Source organism: Dinoponera quadriceps, unplaced genomic scaffold, assembly GCF_001313825.1.
Source record: "Dinoponera quadriceps isolate SergipeBrazil2010 unplaced genomic scaffold, ASM131382v1 scaffold323, whole genome shotgun sequence".
NCBI lineage: Eukaryota > Metazoa > Arthropoda > Insecta > Hymenoptera > Formicidae > Dinoponera > Dinoponera quadriceps.
In genome coordinates, this window is record NW_014554579.1 from 59,168 (window position 1) to 76,997 (window position 17,830).

The 17,830-nt window shown below is 45.8% G+C and overlaps 1 protein-coding gene across 17 annotated transcripts in view; it reads left to right on the forward strand.

The window, feature by feature from the left end:
* LOC106752144 (retinoic acid receptor RXR) overlaps positions 1-17,830 on the forward strand; it is a 41,191-nt gene that overhangs the window by 16,124 nt on the left and 7,237 nt on the right. For 4 of the 17 annotated variants that reach the window (XM_014633629.1, XM_014633613.1, XM_014633618.1 and 1 more), the window contains 3 exons: positions 902-3,823; positions 16,942-17,065; positions 17,152-17,313. In XM_014633629.1, the coding sequence (XP_014489115.1) occupies positions 3,739-3,823; positions 16,942-17,065; positions 17,152-17,313 (371 nt within the window). In that variant the 5' untranslated portion in view covers positions 902-3,738. The remainder of the gene's footprint in view (positions 1-901; positions 3,824-16,941; positions 17,066-17,151; positions 17,314-17,830) is intronic. The other 13 variants (XM_014633615.1, XM_014633617.1, XM_014633620.1 and 10 more) reach the window with 6 other exon arrangements.

Consider the following 17,830-nt stretch of genomic DNA (forward strand, 5'->3'; position numbering starts at 1 on the left):
TGTAATAAAGATATTCGTCATCGTTTGTTTAATCCGCTTCCGAATTTACTGGTCTCACCAAATTTCGAAGTAAGAAAAGACCAACACTGTGAGCTTCTATTGGAAATTCATTTATTTATAATTCCGAGAGAGAACCTCGTAGTTTTCAATGAACCCTTGAATCAAAATTTTAGATTAAATCGAGACATCCTCGTGCTAACCAACAACACTAATCGCTGTTTGCTCGTGGTCACCTCTATATGGTGGAAATAAAAAACCCGAATAGAATCGGTTTGATAGATTATAATCGGATTTATCGGCAAGAAGAATAGCTCATCTCCCTACCTACCTACCTCGAAATATTCTCCACAAAGGTTGAACAATATTTTCCTTTTCCTCGAATTAATCGCTCGGTAAGTTAGCATCATACAAAGCATGCCCGAGACATGATGTAGTACGAGGCGTCGATCGATAAATCACCACCGTGCGTTTCCGATGAGTGTTTACGCGGTGCATCCCGGGGCCGGTGGCCGCATCCATGCTCGTCCTTCGGGAGAGTTTTCGCGACCTTCGCGGACCATCGCGAAGGCTGCGCGCGGCCGCCCGATGCCCTCGGCGACGCGAGAGATCGATAAACGGCGGCTTCAGCTGTGCGGCTATATGGCGACGGTGGCGGCCGGGTCGAGCGAGTCGCGAATTGACGAGGCAAGGCTCTTTTTTTCTTCCGATCGCGCACACTTTTCTCTAATATGCGGAAGTTTGTCTCGAAATAATCCCAAACTAAATTTAACGATCGCGACCGATGGCGCGAAAATAGCAGCTTACCGTACACAGAGAGAGAGAGAGAGAGAGAGAGCAAACGATATTGGTTGCGTCTCCGACGTAACTCCCGAAGCGCGTTCATCTTCTTTCTTCGCGTCAGGTTGTTTATTTCGATGGTAGTTGGAAACGATGTCGTTTAAAAGCTTGCTCAATCCGCGGCCCTGATCCGCCACTGACAGTCTTGCTGTGCCAAGAGTCATCGCCGCCAACGAATCGTCGTGCTTTCAGCGTGTCGGTGATCTTAGCAAGTGTCGTCACGTGCTATACTTGAACCCGTGTAACGACAGCGCAATGACTTCTCTAGCGGGGACATAGTGGCGTCTATTGCGCGACTGAATGCACGTGCCACGGAAATTCTATATTCCGTTCCGCCTCTTTTTTTTTACGATTACAATCTCTCATTTAACGATTAGTCGATTAGTCTCTTGAGAATAATATATCAAGATGAAAGAGATTTTCGTTCTATTAATTGAAAAAAATGGCCGACACAATTTCTTTTTCCTCTTTTTATCTTCCAATATCCCCCGAAAATTCCTCCGTGCACGACAGATGGTCTGGTGCAATACAAAACGCTCCTCGATTTACGAACGTTTGCGCGCGCATAACGATTCATCGTCGTCTGCTGTCTCTCGTCTGCTGTACGCGATTGTTTAACATTCAATAAACTGTCCCGCGCGCGCGGACAACAGCATACGTACGGGCTCTCATTGTGAAAAATCAATGCTCCGAGATGACACATAAAGTATCGGACGACGCGCGCTTGTTCACCATCAGTGTGTGAAATGCCCGAAATGCCGTGACATTCGTGACAACAAGCGAGCTCAAAAATTACGCTCAACGACGAGAATATCGGTTCAAAGTCCCGTTTTCGTCTATTATTATATTCACGTGAGGAACGACGGATTTTCGCGATATTTGGGAGAATCGAGACAATGTCCGCGTGTCGTGATGTGAACAAACGCGAAATTACGACGTAGAAAATTTTCTCGTTTTATCCGACGACCGTAAATATACATCACGTTTGTATAGAAATCATTCACGCGTGTAATACCGACTTATTCCGGTAACATAAATCCTCTCGCGCTATTCAGTGGACGAGAGCGATTCAATCGAGCAAATCTGCATCACATTGGCGGCGCATGAAAGAGATCGTGTCTATCGCGCGCGCGTCATGCGTAAAATACAGCGCCCCCTCCTCATATAACGGCGGCATATTTTTGTCGTTGACCCGTGCAGAATTAACGTGCCGATCAATATCCCCTCTCTATAATAACGTTCATCGATCATGCCCGCCTGCGTCACTCTATCTCAGTGAGTGAACGTGTTGATAATGCGAGAGAGGATTTTTCTCTCGGGATTTCATCGTATGTCATTCGATCGGAATGCAATACAAGAAAATTTGGATATCTGTCTTGATTGCAAAGTTAGATATTTCTCGGTTGATTCGATCGGCAATATTTGTAATTCGAAATATCGCATCTCGTCCGTTTGATTCATCGCGCAGCTTTCATACAGCACCCGGTACATATCGATCCGCCTATAGCGTGGGCGCAGTCTTGGCGTTAACCTTGAACTTTAACCTCGGGGCATTAACGATTGTCGCGCGATCTGGCCGCCCACGATCGAACAAACGCACGAGGAAGGATCGGCCACCTGCTTTCGATGCAATTGTCGGGAATTAGCAAGGACCCTTGGTCGTGCATTTCGCGCGTTACGTAAGCGCGTCCGGCCGAGCGCATTTCCTGCGCGCGCGTCAAGGTCGTCGCGAAACGATCGGTTTATTTCGAGAAACTGTATAAAAGCCGACGATAAATATTTTTAGAGAGCCCCTTGTCGACGCGAAGCGCTTTTAGCTGTCTGGAACAACAGTTCGCTTTTTATAATAAACCCTTACGAGCGCATCTCAAAAATATCGCACCTGTCGGCCGACTTTTGCGCGAGCGAATGATCGTCTGCGGGGGAGGGCATTCCCGTGGGACGACCGTGCGGCGACCTCACGAAAGGGCTTTCTCTTAAACGCGCAAAATACGACCGTCTGCGGACTTTTGATCTTCGCCGCCCCCACTCTTGCCTTTCTGCAGTTTCATTCGCGCGAGTCCACATTGCCCCGAAAGAGTTACGCTTTCAACCGCTTTTACATGCAGCGAGCATTACTCGAGCAACGCGCAAATACGAGTGCGCATTAATCGATCCGATAATTTGATCGATGAAGAAAGACGGGCCACGGTAAAAATTCAAGCGCTGCCTACACCCGTGACTAATTGCACGCGTCACGCTTGCCACACTTAAGGCGATGTTTCTCGAATATATTCGTCGAGATCATCCGTCCGACCAATCGCGCGACCACTTTAAACACGTTGGATTCGGCAAGATGAAAAATAATTATTATGCCTTCGATAAGTTCAAAACCGCAGAATGCGGTAAACGGCGATAAAAGTCGAGGGATAACTCACCGAAATCGGAATAAATCGCGCATTTATCAACGCTCTCTTTCTTGTCGCCGTTGTCATAATGCGTGATTTGTGACACAAGGGAGTGTATGTTTACAAGCTACTTATCGGTAAACGTCATGGGATTCGAACATTTTCAACGTAGGATACTTCTCGCGTCCGCTAGAATTGCGCCGCCTTCCCGCTCCTGAAATATCACTCTTCTAACCGTAGAGAATAGTAAAATAACTGCGGTCGATCACTAACGTACCAAAGAAGTGCAGTGTGAGCAACCATACCAAATCGATTACCAAAAGAAGGAGCGGCAGGTGGACCAGTAGAAGACGAAATGACGCGACAGGCTTCCGCTTGAGAGAAATAAATTACGACGGGGTGGTTGGTGTGTTTCCGGGGGTGTAGGGGAAGAAAGAAACTGTGAAAGAGAGAGAGTCGTTGAACAAATCGGTTCACGGTGACGAGTGAAAGTAGAACGGGCAAGCCGAGCAAGATGATGAAGAAGGAGAAACCGATGATGTCGGTGACGGCCATCATCCAGGGGACTCAGGCCCAACATTGGGCACGCGGCAACACCTGTACGTATGTCTATATATTTATCCGTTATCGCGATCATCGGACTACTTGTCGACGAGAGATCCGCCGGAAAATTTGTTTCATCGAAATATCCGACTAATCTCCATTCACACGATATGAAAATGTTCCGGTCTATTATTGCGATATTTTTCATTCGTTTGTATCAATAACACGCTCGTTATAAACGTTATCATCATCGAAATATCCTTCTCGATGAACTAAAGTGTCTTGAAAGTATGTAATGAGGAGTCTCTGTGCGAGATTTCGTGTATTAAATAGCCATTTTATTATCGTTGCGCGCACACACACACACGATCGATCGACCTCACTCGTCGAGTTTCTCTGTCTGTCTAATTAAGATTAGTTAGTGAGTCATGTCGAATGAAATCGGGAAAGTCCGCACGCATCTTTTCGCGTTGAGTTTTCATAAATATATAAGAACGCTTGAGTATTTCGCAATACTCGGAACCAATTAACATATGATTATACGCAAAGCGTATACTTGGGCGATGCGCTACTTGTTAGAGGTAATTTGATATTGACGAGATTAGTGACAATGTGATCACCGACGCGCACAATTCGATTCCATTGCTCTCACGAGCAATTTAGAAACGATACCGTTTCATACAGCACGTCGCGCACGCACCCGATTGTTGTTCGTTCGAATTAAAGTGATATTTCTACGATGATGGCGTTTCAGTCACATAATAAGGACATTGCATCGAATCTAAACGAGATAAACGATTTTAATTATTACTTCCTAGCACAATAATGTAACTTTGACCCTTTTTAGCCTATCGCTCCTGTTGCGGTAAAATGTTGTAATTTATAATGAAGGGAAATGTTTTGGTCCAAATCAAATTGGTCGTCGAAAAATGCGATTTTCTGAATGTACGTGATTGTGTAAATTATAAAACTTGCTTATAACAGTCGTTGAAGAAGATGAGACAAAATAAATAGAATATACTGAGATTTTTGCACAAACAACTTGATCCGAGCGTCTACATGTATCTTTAGCTAGGAAGGCACTATTTTACGAAGGGAATATAGCTTTATTTATGGTTGGATTGATAATATTATCAACGGACGAAGTCAATTATTATGTAAATTATTATGTAATTATTATGTAAAGGCTTTGATAGAATAACGTGGGATAATTAGCGCGGCCAACGATTAATGCGATTTCCATGGTTCGGTATCCCTGTGTGAGATTAATTACATTGGCGAAATTTGTATTTCCACGACTAGTTCTTGTTCTCACCGATGAATTTTCGCGAGAAGGAAACTGACAATCGAAGATGTGGTGTATATATCACGTTGCTCTCAGATTACTGTGTGTACCGCGCGCCAGCGTCGTCGTCGTTGTAGCCGTCGTACACCAAGTGAGTCACCCAGTTTGCGATAGGCCGTCCTGTAGGCGACCGATAGGCGCGTACATGCATCGTATGTGGATGCTAAATGCACGGGGTGAAGGTCGGCTATTGAGACGTGAATGGCGCAATTTGCGGCGGCGGCGGCGGCGAACGAACGAACGAGCGAGCGAGTCAGCCAGCCAGGGAACGACGCGCTCGTTATCAGTCGCCGGCTCTAAAAGCGGTGGCTCGGGGAGCGGGTTTTAAGCGCGAACGCAACGCCGCGAAGGTCACGCGAATGCGCCTCGTTATCAACGCCCCTGGACGCAATTTACGAGCATTTTCGAGTCTTATCGCATATGTCCCTATTGCATCGAAACATTCATCGGAATTGCCAACACGGAAACTTTTCGCGTAAACACGTCAAGTCGCGAGAAGAATTGATATCGCTAACCGCGCGCGAAATCGGGAACTGACCTGCCGCGACGAAATCGCGCTTTATCCAACAACGTGCCCTCCGATAACGGCCTATCGGGATATTTTGCAGCAAAAATAGATCGAACCTCGCGGAAGTATCGTGAGATACCGCGTTATCACTTCCCTCCTTATTATTGAATTACTTGTTGGATGTGTTCGATTGAAATTCAACCGAATTACAATGCAAACATGAGATAATCAGACGAAAATTCATGGTCACGGACTTGACGATCGGACAGCTGTCTCAGCGCGCGCTCGGTGTTTGTCGAGTGGGAATAAAAGACTGGGTTATCGATAAGCAGCACACCGTGGCGATGCTCCGTTATCGTCTTATGCGTTTTCACGCCGATACGGTGATAAAAAGATAGCATCTCCGGTGCTATCTCTTTAAAACATAGAATGGATTCACCGTTAAATTGTCTCGTTGATTTTCAAACTCTCTTAGCGAGAGAAGAATCGTGTCTCAAGGATAAATAATATTAAGAACTCAACGGATTGCGCAAGTCTGTCGTTTTTTTTTTTTTTTTTTTTTTTNAATCAGCCGACGCTAATTAGGAAGGAACGATGTTGCTGACGATCGTGGCTGATTACGTATTCATTGATACGCGATCGGGGTACTACTTTACGAGGTCGGACTTTGTCGTCTGCCACGGCAGCCGCGTCGTCGCCCACAAATTGCGGCATAGTTTCGATATGATAGACGACATCTTTGTCTCAGAACGAAGGGAGATTATCACGTCGCGTTGTGTCACATTTCGATGGTATTTTTCTAATAAACCATATTATTCTAAGAATAATATATAACGCAAGCCAAATTTATGTTAATTCGCGCGATATTGTTTGATTCATAATTAAATATTTAGATAATTTCCTGACGTGAATTCGCGAATATTATGGAGCACCGTGCTACACTGATAGTTATACCGCTTTTGGACGATTGAGTTAGTCTCACGCGTTCAAGGCGCGTGTTGATCCAGGCTTGCTGCGCAACGCTTGCCGCCAGATGATAGATGATTCGCAGGGAATTATTTCTTCCACTGCGTAAATCCTTTGCTCAGCCTAGACCCCTGCCTTTCCACATTGTCGCACACGTGTTTACGTAGGCGCACGACCGTGCAACTCGTTCGGATGCACACGACGCAACCTTGGCACCGATGGGAACGAGCCGTGAAGTGCAGATCCGCGCATCGCGGTCTGTCCAAACGGGAGGAGGAAATATATATTTATTACACGACCGAAAAACGATTTCCCTTCTCCTCGACGAAGAAAGAATTTGCACGCAATTGTTTCGTACAAAAGGTATTCCGAAATGATTTTTTACTCTTCGTGTGTAAACGTCGCGTGACGATTCGACGGAAGTACCTCGTCGCGAGCACGAAAAGGCATCGCGCAGAAGGAAGCGATCGTTTATTACAGTCACGTTGGCAGGTCTCTCGCGTCGTGTGACCGAATAGATATTTCTATTACGCGCGTTCGTTATCCTATCAGCATCGTGCGCGCACGTGTCTCGATCGAACATGTTGAGATATTTGTTATCCCATTCAACACACGCAAATCCCTTTTCAAATATAATACTGAAAACAATCATCCGTAACGACTTGTCGAATGATTATCTTACATGAGTGGAAAGCATCTCGAATGTTTGAAAAAAATCGTTGAAATAGTCTACTACTTTGAAAGAAAAAAAATCTTTTCACGTGCAAAGAATCGCGTTGTTAACGCGATCCGATCTCGGCAAACCTAAGAAAATGAATCTATGTCGGGATTCTAGGACGAGCGTTAAAATAGGACTTGCGACGGTGGGGAGATATGCCGAAATTTTCTGCACGCTCTTATACGATACCTTGTGGTTACGCGGGGATCGCATATATACACTTCGATCGTTTTGAGGAGAAAAGCTCGGTTTAACCGGCCGAACGAATGGAGAGATAGCGTAGAAGCCTTCCTGTTGCTCCTCAGACAGTGGTTGACGAGCTGCGCATTCTCTCGCTATGTATTCTTTCCTAGCAACTGATTGCGGTAATTATCTTACCTCTTTTTTTTTTTTCTTTATTTACGCTTACGGACGTTCGTCCGTTCCATTAATTCATCGCGCGTCAGTACGCGGCGCGTCCGCCTGAAAGCGATCACCCGAGTTGGAAACTTTGGACAAAACGTCCGGCCGACAGCCGGAAGGAAGGAAAAATAACGAAAACGCGGGATCGACAAACGTTGATTGCACTGTCAGACGCGTGTTGCAGCTGCAAACACAACGGCTGTCGTCGTACGGCCAATCGCGAGAGCTCGTCGGTCGCTGTCGATACCTCATTCGCTTGCAAAGTGAAACAACAAGCCGATTCTACCGACATTAATCAATTTCTCGAAAACAAAGAAGCGCGCGTGAAAAGTAATTTTCGAGAGAAGTAGTGTGGAGAAGAGAGAGTCCTGGCCAAAATATTCCTTACGAGACGATTGATAATACAGCCGCGGTAATTTCCGAGACAATTAGCGGGCCTTCATTAGCACATGGATGCTTGCCGCACAGTCGTGCGAAGACAATGCTTGTTTTCGAAAGATACGTGACTAACGACCTTTTTACCTTCTTCTTATCTTGGACGAGCGTCTCTAGCTACGTTACATAAGATTTAACTTGGTTAGCGCGAAACCATCGTCCGCGAAGAGAACGTCCGCGAGCAGGCGGAAGAGGATGAGAGGAAGAAGGGGAGGTTTCTCGCGATGTGTCAGCGAACGAGAAAGAGAGGAGGGGGGGGGGGGACCTTGAAACTGGCATTCGTTCTGGTGTATTTTCGGTTTCATCTTTGATCGTCGCTTAAAAATCGCATCATCTCGTTCGAGAAGGCTACTAAATACTACGCGAAAACAGGAACCGTCGTTTCGTTGCGAGGCTTATTCTCCGTGCTTTTCCAACTATCGTGAAGCGTTACCGACTATGTCATCCCACTCATCTCATCGACAGCTTAACAGCTCTTGTTTACACGCCGGACAATAATTTAAGGGCGGTGTTGTTTTTTTTTTTTTTTTCGCAAAGTACCACCACACGAGGCTTTCTATTTAAAGTCTCAACGAGCGAGTTATATTTTTGTTACTCTGCCGAGAGAAAATATCAATTCACAATGCGCGCGAGGGGTTAATGTCGGCGATCTTGCCCGCAGATATCACGCTGATCGTGCTTTCTCACAGCTGTGTATTTTGCAGACTTATTCCAACGAGAGAACGGGATTCTTCGATTTTGCATACTCGAGTCTTCTCCGAATAATATGTATAATAAATTTCCGCGTCTACTACTTTTAATACATCCTGTACACAGCGCCGATACGGCTCGTTGCACCTGCGACAGCGTGTACGATTATTCCACGTGTACGTGCGCGCTCGTTTACCTGCTTGAAATCGCGACCCCGTGACCTTCGCCGTGATATTCACGTGCAAGGCCACCTCGTCGCGCTCTACACGTTCTTATTCATACGTCGCACTTACAAATGGATTCTCCATGGGAATTCTCCGCGTTGTATCGATCGGCGGATTTATTCGAGCTCGAAAATTTCGACGACAGCTTCGAAATGATGAGCGCTCGGTCGTTCGATGATTTTTACACGTCATTCTCATTTGAGAATTGTGTAATGAACGCGTGACATAACACCGACTCTGTGAAATGAAAAGGTCACTTGCGGCGCTCACTACGCTACGCCGCGTCGGTTATACGAGAGGCGCGCGATTAAATAACGAAGACCGGGGTTTTATAATAATAATCCTCTTGCGGTCTTTTTTTCTTCATACAGCGTTCGTAACTTGCGGCACGCCTCTCATTCACGTAGAACGGTGAGAAAGAAAATAACGACCGCGGTTAATTCAACGGAGCGTTACAAAGGAATAAAACTCACAGACTTTTTCGTGTCGCGACCTTCACAGCCTTAAGACAAAAGCAAATGTTTTGAATCTCAAAGAGAGATTTTGGATCGGCGGGAAGAGACGAACGTAGTGGGGCTGCACCTGCGAGAGCACGCCCACTCCGCCCGAGTCCGCTGCACCTAGGCTGAAATCGCGACCCCGTGACCTTCTCCCGGTGACCCAGGTACCGAGTTGCCCTGCACGTGGCACGTCGCGCTATATAAAGTGCGGCTGCATATAGATCCCTCTCTCCCCCTTCTCTTTCAGGGCCGTACGCAACGACGCGGTCGCCACTGTGCATTCGCTTCATCGATCGTTCTCACTCCCTTTCTCCGTACGGTGTGTGTAGCGGCGAGTTTCGAACGATGCAAGCGTATTTAACATGGTGAACTTTAGACTTGTTTTGTTATCAGATTACACGCTCCCGCATCGAAAGGCCGTCCGTTTTTTTAGCGCGACGAGGTCCGCGTACTTTTCGCTTTACCGAGTCGGTTGGAAAGGTCATTCCCGAGTATGTACAGCGGCGAATCCGGCGCGTCGAAAAGCGAAAAAAAGATTCGATACAAGTTTCGAGGATCAGCCGTTGGTGAAAAAAATTCGCGTAACATCTCGGAGCGATGATATGACTCGTTTATGCGAGAGCATGCGTGCAATCTGCATTCATCCGCTCCAGATGCATGATATTTTCACGGACGATATTCGTCTGACCTGATATGCGCGACGAGACTGCAGCGGCGCCGATCCGCGATCTTATTTTCGCGAAAGATCAGATGAGAGGAGCGTTTTGCCGGCGCGGTGTTGTAAATCATCTTATTGACGTTTTGAAAGTCGTGCGGAAATATATCGTCACGCTGCGGACTACTACTCGATGTGTGTATTTTCCATTCGCGTTCCTTCAAACGAAAATAAAAAAAGGAAAGAAGCAGATATTTTTCACGCACCTTTCGCGAAAAAAAAAGGGGGGGGGAATAATCTGCCTGAAGTTAATCTCTACTCTCAGTTTCATTCAGTTCAACCCTTTGACCGCATACTTCTAGATCGCTAGATCGCGATATCAACTCGATGCATCAATAACGGGTGAATTTAATGTCGAAAGACAAGATGGGACAAAAAGAGAAGAAAGAGAGAACGAAACGGCCGGTGTAAATGCTGATGAAATCTTTTTGCAATATTTTCAACGGGAGATTCGTAACGAATCTTTGATATGCTCTTATCGCATGACAGGAACCGGATTCTCGGTGGTGGTAAATAAATCGCACGGAGGTGTCATTAATCCGACGACTTTTTTCGCGGGTTCAAGGACTAACGCCAGGGACGCGGCACTATTTTCGTACAGTCGTGCACACACAATCGCGTGGGTTGTATGTGCAACGTTGGCGGCATCCGGTCGCGAAACCGTTAAAAACTCTCTATTTCGTGTCGGATTTCTGCTTTTTTCGGGCGATCGACACAGTGGGGGGAAATCGTTAATCGCGCGTTTCATACACCTTATACGCTACTATATCTCGAAGAGAGATCATTTCGGCCGATTTTTCCAAACATGGTAGGATCGTCTTCGGACAATTTGCGGGGCCGGGATTTATTTACGATCTCGCGTGTAGCAGAGGCGACGACCGGTCAGTGCAAGCAGTGTGGCGATGACGACGATGCGCCTAAAGGCGCATACGGAGGTCGGTCCGGCGGGAAACTGGTTTTCAGTTTCGGAAGAGTGTTCAGATTGTCAGACGGTGACGTCACCCGCCTGTAAAGGCCCTCCCTGTGTAACGATAATAATGACTGAAAAATCCTTTGCGCTCGATCGTCTCACCGTCCTCCTCCGCCGCTATTAATGCGACGAGAAGCACAGCCTCCAAGGAGAGGAGACGATTGGCCTCGCCAACGATTTGTCACGATGCTCACGCCGCGGGAGAATAATGTCTCCGATCGATTTATGATAAATCATAGTTTGTGCGGTAGAATGCGCGAGAATGTGATTACAAAAGTTATCTCGTGAGGGGTTAAGAGGCTGAATCGCTTATCCGCCGTCAAAACTCGCTGAATTGCATATTCGCACGAACTGACGACGCCGGGTGTCACGTGAGTCCTATCGCGTCGAGACGCATATCCGCCGCGATTCAGCATAATGCGAAAGGAAGAATGACCGTCGTTGCTGCTGGTATCCTTTTAATAATCGTAGCTCTGTTTCTTCAGAGGAGAAACCTTCTGTTGATGAAAACAATTTACTGGGAGGAATAATTTCGTAAACTTTTCTCTATAGTTGGACGTTAAATAAAAATTCCGTCGCGATCAAATTCACTCAGAATATTTATTGAAGAATATGCCTTCGCAATTTTCTTTCTCTCTCTCTCTCTCTCGTAAAAAATTTAACATCTTACCGATAGCTCTGTATTTTTCACCATTAATATTTTGAAAACGATAATTAACCCGACATCTTTGTTGGAGAAAAATCTCGGAGTGACCGAGGAATCAGTTGTGAGAAAGCGACACGGCACAAGTGGGACAAACTCTGCATATACGCGCGTAACGTAAACCGCGCGTGTCCAACTATTCGCACAATTCAGCGCTTTTGAGCACACGTGCACACACACACACACACACACACGGTGAGTTTACATCGGATCTAAAGTTAGCACGAACTGACGAACGGTGCACTTTCGTATTACTCATTTGAGGCTGCTGTACGAGCTCAATGTCATCGCCGAAACCGCGTGCAGTCGTGCAAACGCGTCGGCAAAAGTCCGCAAATAGATTAAATGCGACTCCCTCAACCGTTTCGCAGCTGTGCTCGACCGTGTGAACTTAAACGTAATGAATTAACACTGTAAATTGACACAGTGTCAATCAATTACGATCATTGTTATCTTACATTTCTCCATGCGACATATATGTGTTGTATAAATTAGTATGAAATTAAAGAAAAGAAGTCCGACTGACGGAATATTTTTTCGCAACATTAAAGATTTCGATATTATTTAAAGGAGGAAAGAAAGTAAAAGAGGGGGCGAAAAAAGCGTGGTGCGAGTAGTCGGCATGTACAAACGAAATGTCTATGTTTGACGATGTCAAACGACGATTCTCTCCTCGCAACATTAATTAGCACCTCAGGTTTGCTATCATTCGATCTCCGGTAGATAAGGTACACCTTATATCCCACACAACGCCGTTTGTATCCATTGAATCGGCGCACAACAGTCGTTACACAACGCTCGGCGATCTTAACGAGGAATATCAACGTTTCTTTGTCAGCGAGTTCTCGGCCGTTATCGGTGCATCTGGCCGTCGCTTTTAGCCAACAACGAAAGAGCATAAGTGAGTGGGTGTGCGGGAGAAAAACGGCTTTTTAAAAGACGGACGGAAACAAAACGCGACGATTTGGAGGAGAGGGAAAAAAAAACTCTTTTCATTAATCAACCGCGACGCTGAATTGATGCTAATTTATCGTACGAGCATTATCGAACGTTCTCGACTTTATTAAAACGACGATATACGAATCGTTTCCTTTAATGGCTGATTTTTTCGTGAAGCAAGCCTCTCTTCGGATTTACATCTAATCCTACGAGTGGTCTGCGATGATCTACCAACTCTCACGACGAAGGCTCATCACCGCGACGACCGAGAAACTCCTCCGCCGATCGACAGCACAGAATGCAACGAGAAAATGTGCAGTCGAACGGTTTTATCGTCGTCTACGCTTCTCCCTCCCTCTAGCAAGTAACCATCCTTCTCCAACGGTTCGAGAATACGCAGGTTCCTCAGTGTATCGTGTATATCGAAAACACGTCGCGTAAACGAGACGTCAAATTTACAGTCAAGCGGGTTGAATCAACAACGGAATCTTATTTGTTCGTGCATCCTTTTCCCTTGGAACTTTATCGTAAGACTCGCGTGCATAAAGAAATATATACAATTGTATCGTACGTGATTGCACGTATATTTATAAATTTGGATCTGTTGGCGCGCGTGAATTATTATTCAAAGAAAAGAAATATCGTCCTGTCAAGGTGGACTTTAATCTTTTAAAAGTCACTCTCTGCGCGCGCACCATAATTACAAAGACATATTAATTTTGTGCCAAGTAATCGTGCGTAACTGCGCGAGATGGACAACCCAAAGTTTCCGTCATGTACGTGCGCAAAATCCGAAAGCTAATCGTTTCAAACGACGCGCCACTCTCGTTCCTTACCTCGCTCACAGTTCACCTTGATGATCTTTTTCTCGGAGATGCACGATTAAATGTTCAGCAGCTCCACTTGAATAATCGTTGCTATCCTCTTTGAGACAATCACAGAGGATTATTGTGCTTAAAAAAAAAAGATTCTTCCTTCCTATGCGAGCGATTTCGAGCGTTGCACCGTTGCCGTTTGGTACGGAGTACGCGCGTATAATCGTTCGTGCGGTATAATATACACCGTTGGCCTTGTGGCCACTCTATAGTGGCCTCGTCCCACCCTCTATAGAGCAACACGTCGCGCTTTTACGGCCGCTCGTCGTGTGAAATTACTTAATGCGCGCTCTCGGCTCCGACCGAGGAAATTTAATTGCCGTCTCGTACCAGATTATTGGCCGCCGCGAGTCGCCATTACATTGTTCTAGAAGGCAATGTTTTCTCTCGAGTTTGAAGAGAAATCGTGATTCTCCTCTTCTGTGAGAAACGTAAAGAGTCTGTAATGTCGTTAATAAGACATTGAAATTTTGGGTGAAAAATTATTCTCGCAATTCTCAGCGAAAGTGTGATGTAGCTCATTTGCTTGGGAATAATCGCATCGCGCTCTTTTCGCCGCGCCGCGGAGTCTCTCGCGTGCGACGACCTTCGGGTCCGCTTTGCCGGCCGGCGCGACCGGCCGGTTGCGTAATTAAACCAGCGGCGCAGTGCTTAATAAACGAGAGTGGCACGCAACTACGACGACAACAACAACGACGACCCGGCACTCGAAATAGAAGTCAGCCTCGCGAGAGAGCTACGACCTCGATGTATAACTCATCTCTGCAAGCGCAAATCGCGCTGGATCGATCTTTTTTTTTTTTTCTCGACAAGGAAGAAATACGCACAAACGTCTATCTCGAGGAAACGGATGCTAAATCCGCGCGCTATTTCGATCCCTGGGTCGTTATCGCGAATTACCCGGCGCGAGCCCTGAAGAAATCATTCCAGCGAGCTCTCTACCGGGCGGATCGACCGCATAAATCATTTTGTGGGTCACCGGAGCGGCCACGTGGTGACCCCGTTCGGTTCCTCCTGATCGAACGCTCTCGGTCCACGAATTCCCGGCCAAAATTATTCCGTCTGTAGCGCGTCATTTCGAAGTGTGTCAACATTTCTCATTCGATCTTTTTTTTTTCGAAACAGTTGAAAATTGTCTCATCTATTTCAAAGCACGTCGTGGAGATACGAAAATTATACAATGAAACATTCGTAACAGATAGCACTGGATGACCTTTCCGATGCTGGTCAGTGACCATCAATACACTTGGTTTCATTCCTGTTGCCATAAATCCTCCCAATCTGCTGGTGCGCATTTGTCGGTTAGTGATGCGCTTCCGAGCGAGTGGGTCGGACTGAGAAAGAGCAGAGGGAAAGGAGAGAGAGAATGACGTCAGACGTGCAATTACCGATGCACTTGACGCGTTCTCAACAACGGATCGCCACCTCCGTTGATGTAAAGCCCATTTTAGACGCAACTTGCGACATAATTCTTGTTGTAAACTCTTTCTAAGGAGAATTCAACAATTTCTTTTCATAATGCGCCTTTATTGAGACAGCCGCGATAAATCCGATAATTCACACACGGTTTATGTGATTATGTTGTAACTTAGGCTCAGTGTGTAATGTTTGCATCCGCCCGCAAACATTCGTCAACATCGCGACCCCCTCGGTTGTGTCTGGAATCGATTAAAATGTCGTTCATCTTCCCCGACACTTATTCCTTACTCAGAATGGTGCGCGTCATGGTCGAAATATTGAACACGAAAGAAGACGAGCAGCCCTCTCTTGGTTGATACTAAACTTTCATTCATTCTCGTTTGAGTGGTGAATGCGCGTTGTTTTATGCTCGATAATACGACGTTCGCTCGGTTCGACAGACGATTAATCTTACAGCCATCACCCTTGTTTGATATGCCGTACGATTAGATTAGCAATTTACGCGATTATTGGTAGGAGGTTGGAGAGATTCAGTCTCGTGTAGTTGACAAAAGATCTCTCTATCTGTCTGATAAGTGGTGTAGAGAAATGCTTAATTTAACTCACCGTGAATACATTCCAAAACGTCGGAAAGAAAGACTAGCCCGATTAGATGTACCTCTCCGAAAGTTAAAACCATCGATTTTATAATCGTTTCTTCTTCCGAGTACCGTGTTAAACAACAATGCTTGTTAATCGAGGCGATAAAACGAGTGAGTTTCGGATGCTCAAGCGGATCAGTTTTTTTTGCAACAAGTGATTCGACACAAAGGACACTGCGTCGATGATGGAAGGGTCCGTACGATTCGTATCTCTGGAAAACCATTTGTCACGGCCTCTCGGTACGAAACGTGCTTTCGATACACGAAGAACCACCATCGTATTGAAGAAAGTTTCTCGATCGGAATTCTTCGTGGAAAGATTAGCGAATTCGCTGCTAACCCTGAATTTCGCAACGTGAAGCGTTTGTTTCCCCGAACTCTCTCCGTAAATGCCCGCGCATATTTCGAACCATTTATAAATGTTGTGTGGATTTTTATGCCATATTTTAGAGATCGTTTAAATTCTTTTTCTTTTCTGTTTGAATTTTGACAAGTTTTTGCTTTCACGAATTGAAAAATTGGAAGAATGATCGTGTTTCCATCGACAATACTCCGTCGTTAATCATCCAGATTCTCGTTTGAGAATCGTTGCTTCTGTGTGCTAATTAACGTGGATCCTGCAGACGGTATCGAGAAGTAAGGTCATCGTTTCATCTTGCTCTTCTCAGACAAATAAATCTCGTTGAATACATATATATATATATGGAGAGAGAGAGAGAGAGAGAGAGAGAGAGAGAGAGAGAGAGAGAGAGAGATGCGGATACTTAATTTACAGATCTTCTCGGTATATACACACGTTTAATATTTGCACGCGAGGTTCCCTCCCAGAGAAAGGGAAAGAATCCACTTGAGGAGAGAAGAGCTCCTCCGACGGAATTCTTCGGTTAATGACAGAGAGTATCGACTTCTTTCTGGTGAATCGCGCGTTCCGAAAACTTTCTTCTCGGAGCCGCGTTTTGATCGCTTCCTGATCCATGCGACGTCCGCTGAGAGAGGCGTTAATAGGTGTAATGCCGAAGAACGACGTCCTTTCACCGCCTTAGAAAGGATGATGGGCGATCGAGAGAAAAGCAGCTTGAAAGCTCTTGGATTCGCGGGAATGAAAGAATGTGTTTGTATTGCAGGGCTGAGCCTGGACAGCAACATGTCGATGTCGTCCGTGGGCCCGCAGAGTCCCCTCGACATGAAGCCCGACACGGCACTCATCAATCCGGGAAACTTTAGCCCTTCGGGTCCCAATAGCCCAGGGTGAGTGTTTCTCTTCTACATGACAGTTGCGTGATTTACGTACGTTGAATAAGTGTGTGCGATTTATTGTTCTCTCCGCATGTAAGATCCTTCAATGCCGGTTGTCACAGCAACCTCCTGAGCACGTCGCCCAGTGGTCAGAGCAAGACGGTAGCGCCTTATCCACCTAATCACCCTTTGTCGGGCAGTAAACACCTGTGTTCAATCTGCGGCGACCGCGCGAGCGGCAAACATTACGGCGTTTACAGGTGAGTCGACAGTGTGTAATTATGTAAGGAATTAGCTGTAAGTAATGCGAAGCCGGTGAGCTTATTTTAGACTGAACATTTTTTCACTTCTGCTTACGTAAAGCAGATTGCGATATCATCTATTTATCGCTTCCTTTTTACTCACCATGTGGAAGAGCTTTATAAAGGATTGAACGAATATTTATTGCCCACTCTTTGCTCAGAACATATTTCAAGCCGCGATTATATATTCGTGGAATAAGATAGATAAGATGTAAAAACGTGTTTGTCATGCAAATTCAATCTTTGCATCCGCACAAAAAGGGAGATTTTCGATTGCGACGGCAATATTGAAGCCCACCGGCTGTAGAAATAATTCTGTCTTTCTTTGCAAAACAGGGAAAGTCGGAGAGATGCGCGCATATGAATTTCATCGCCTTTTTCATCGTCGCAAGCCCCTTGAATTCCTTGATAATCCTCGTTAATAATAACATACCGCGCTCGTTATTTATTATCGACACGATAAAGCTAAACGCTT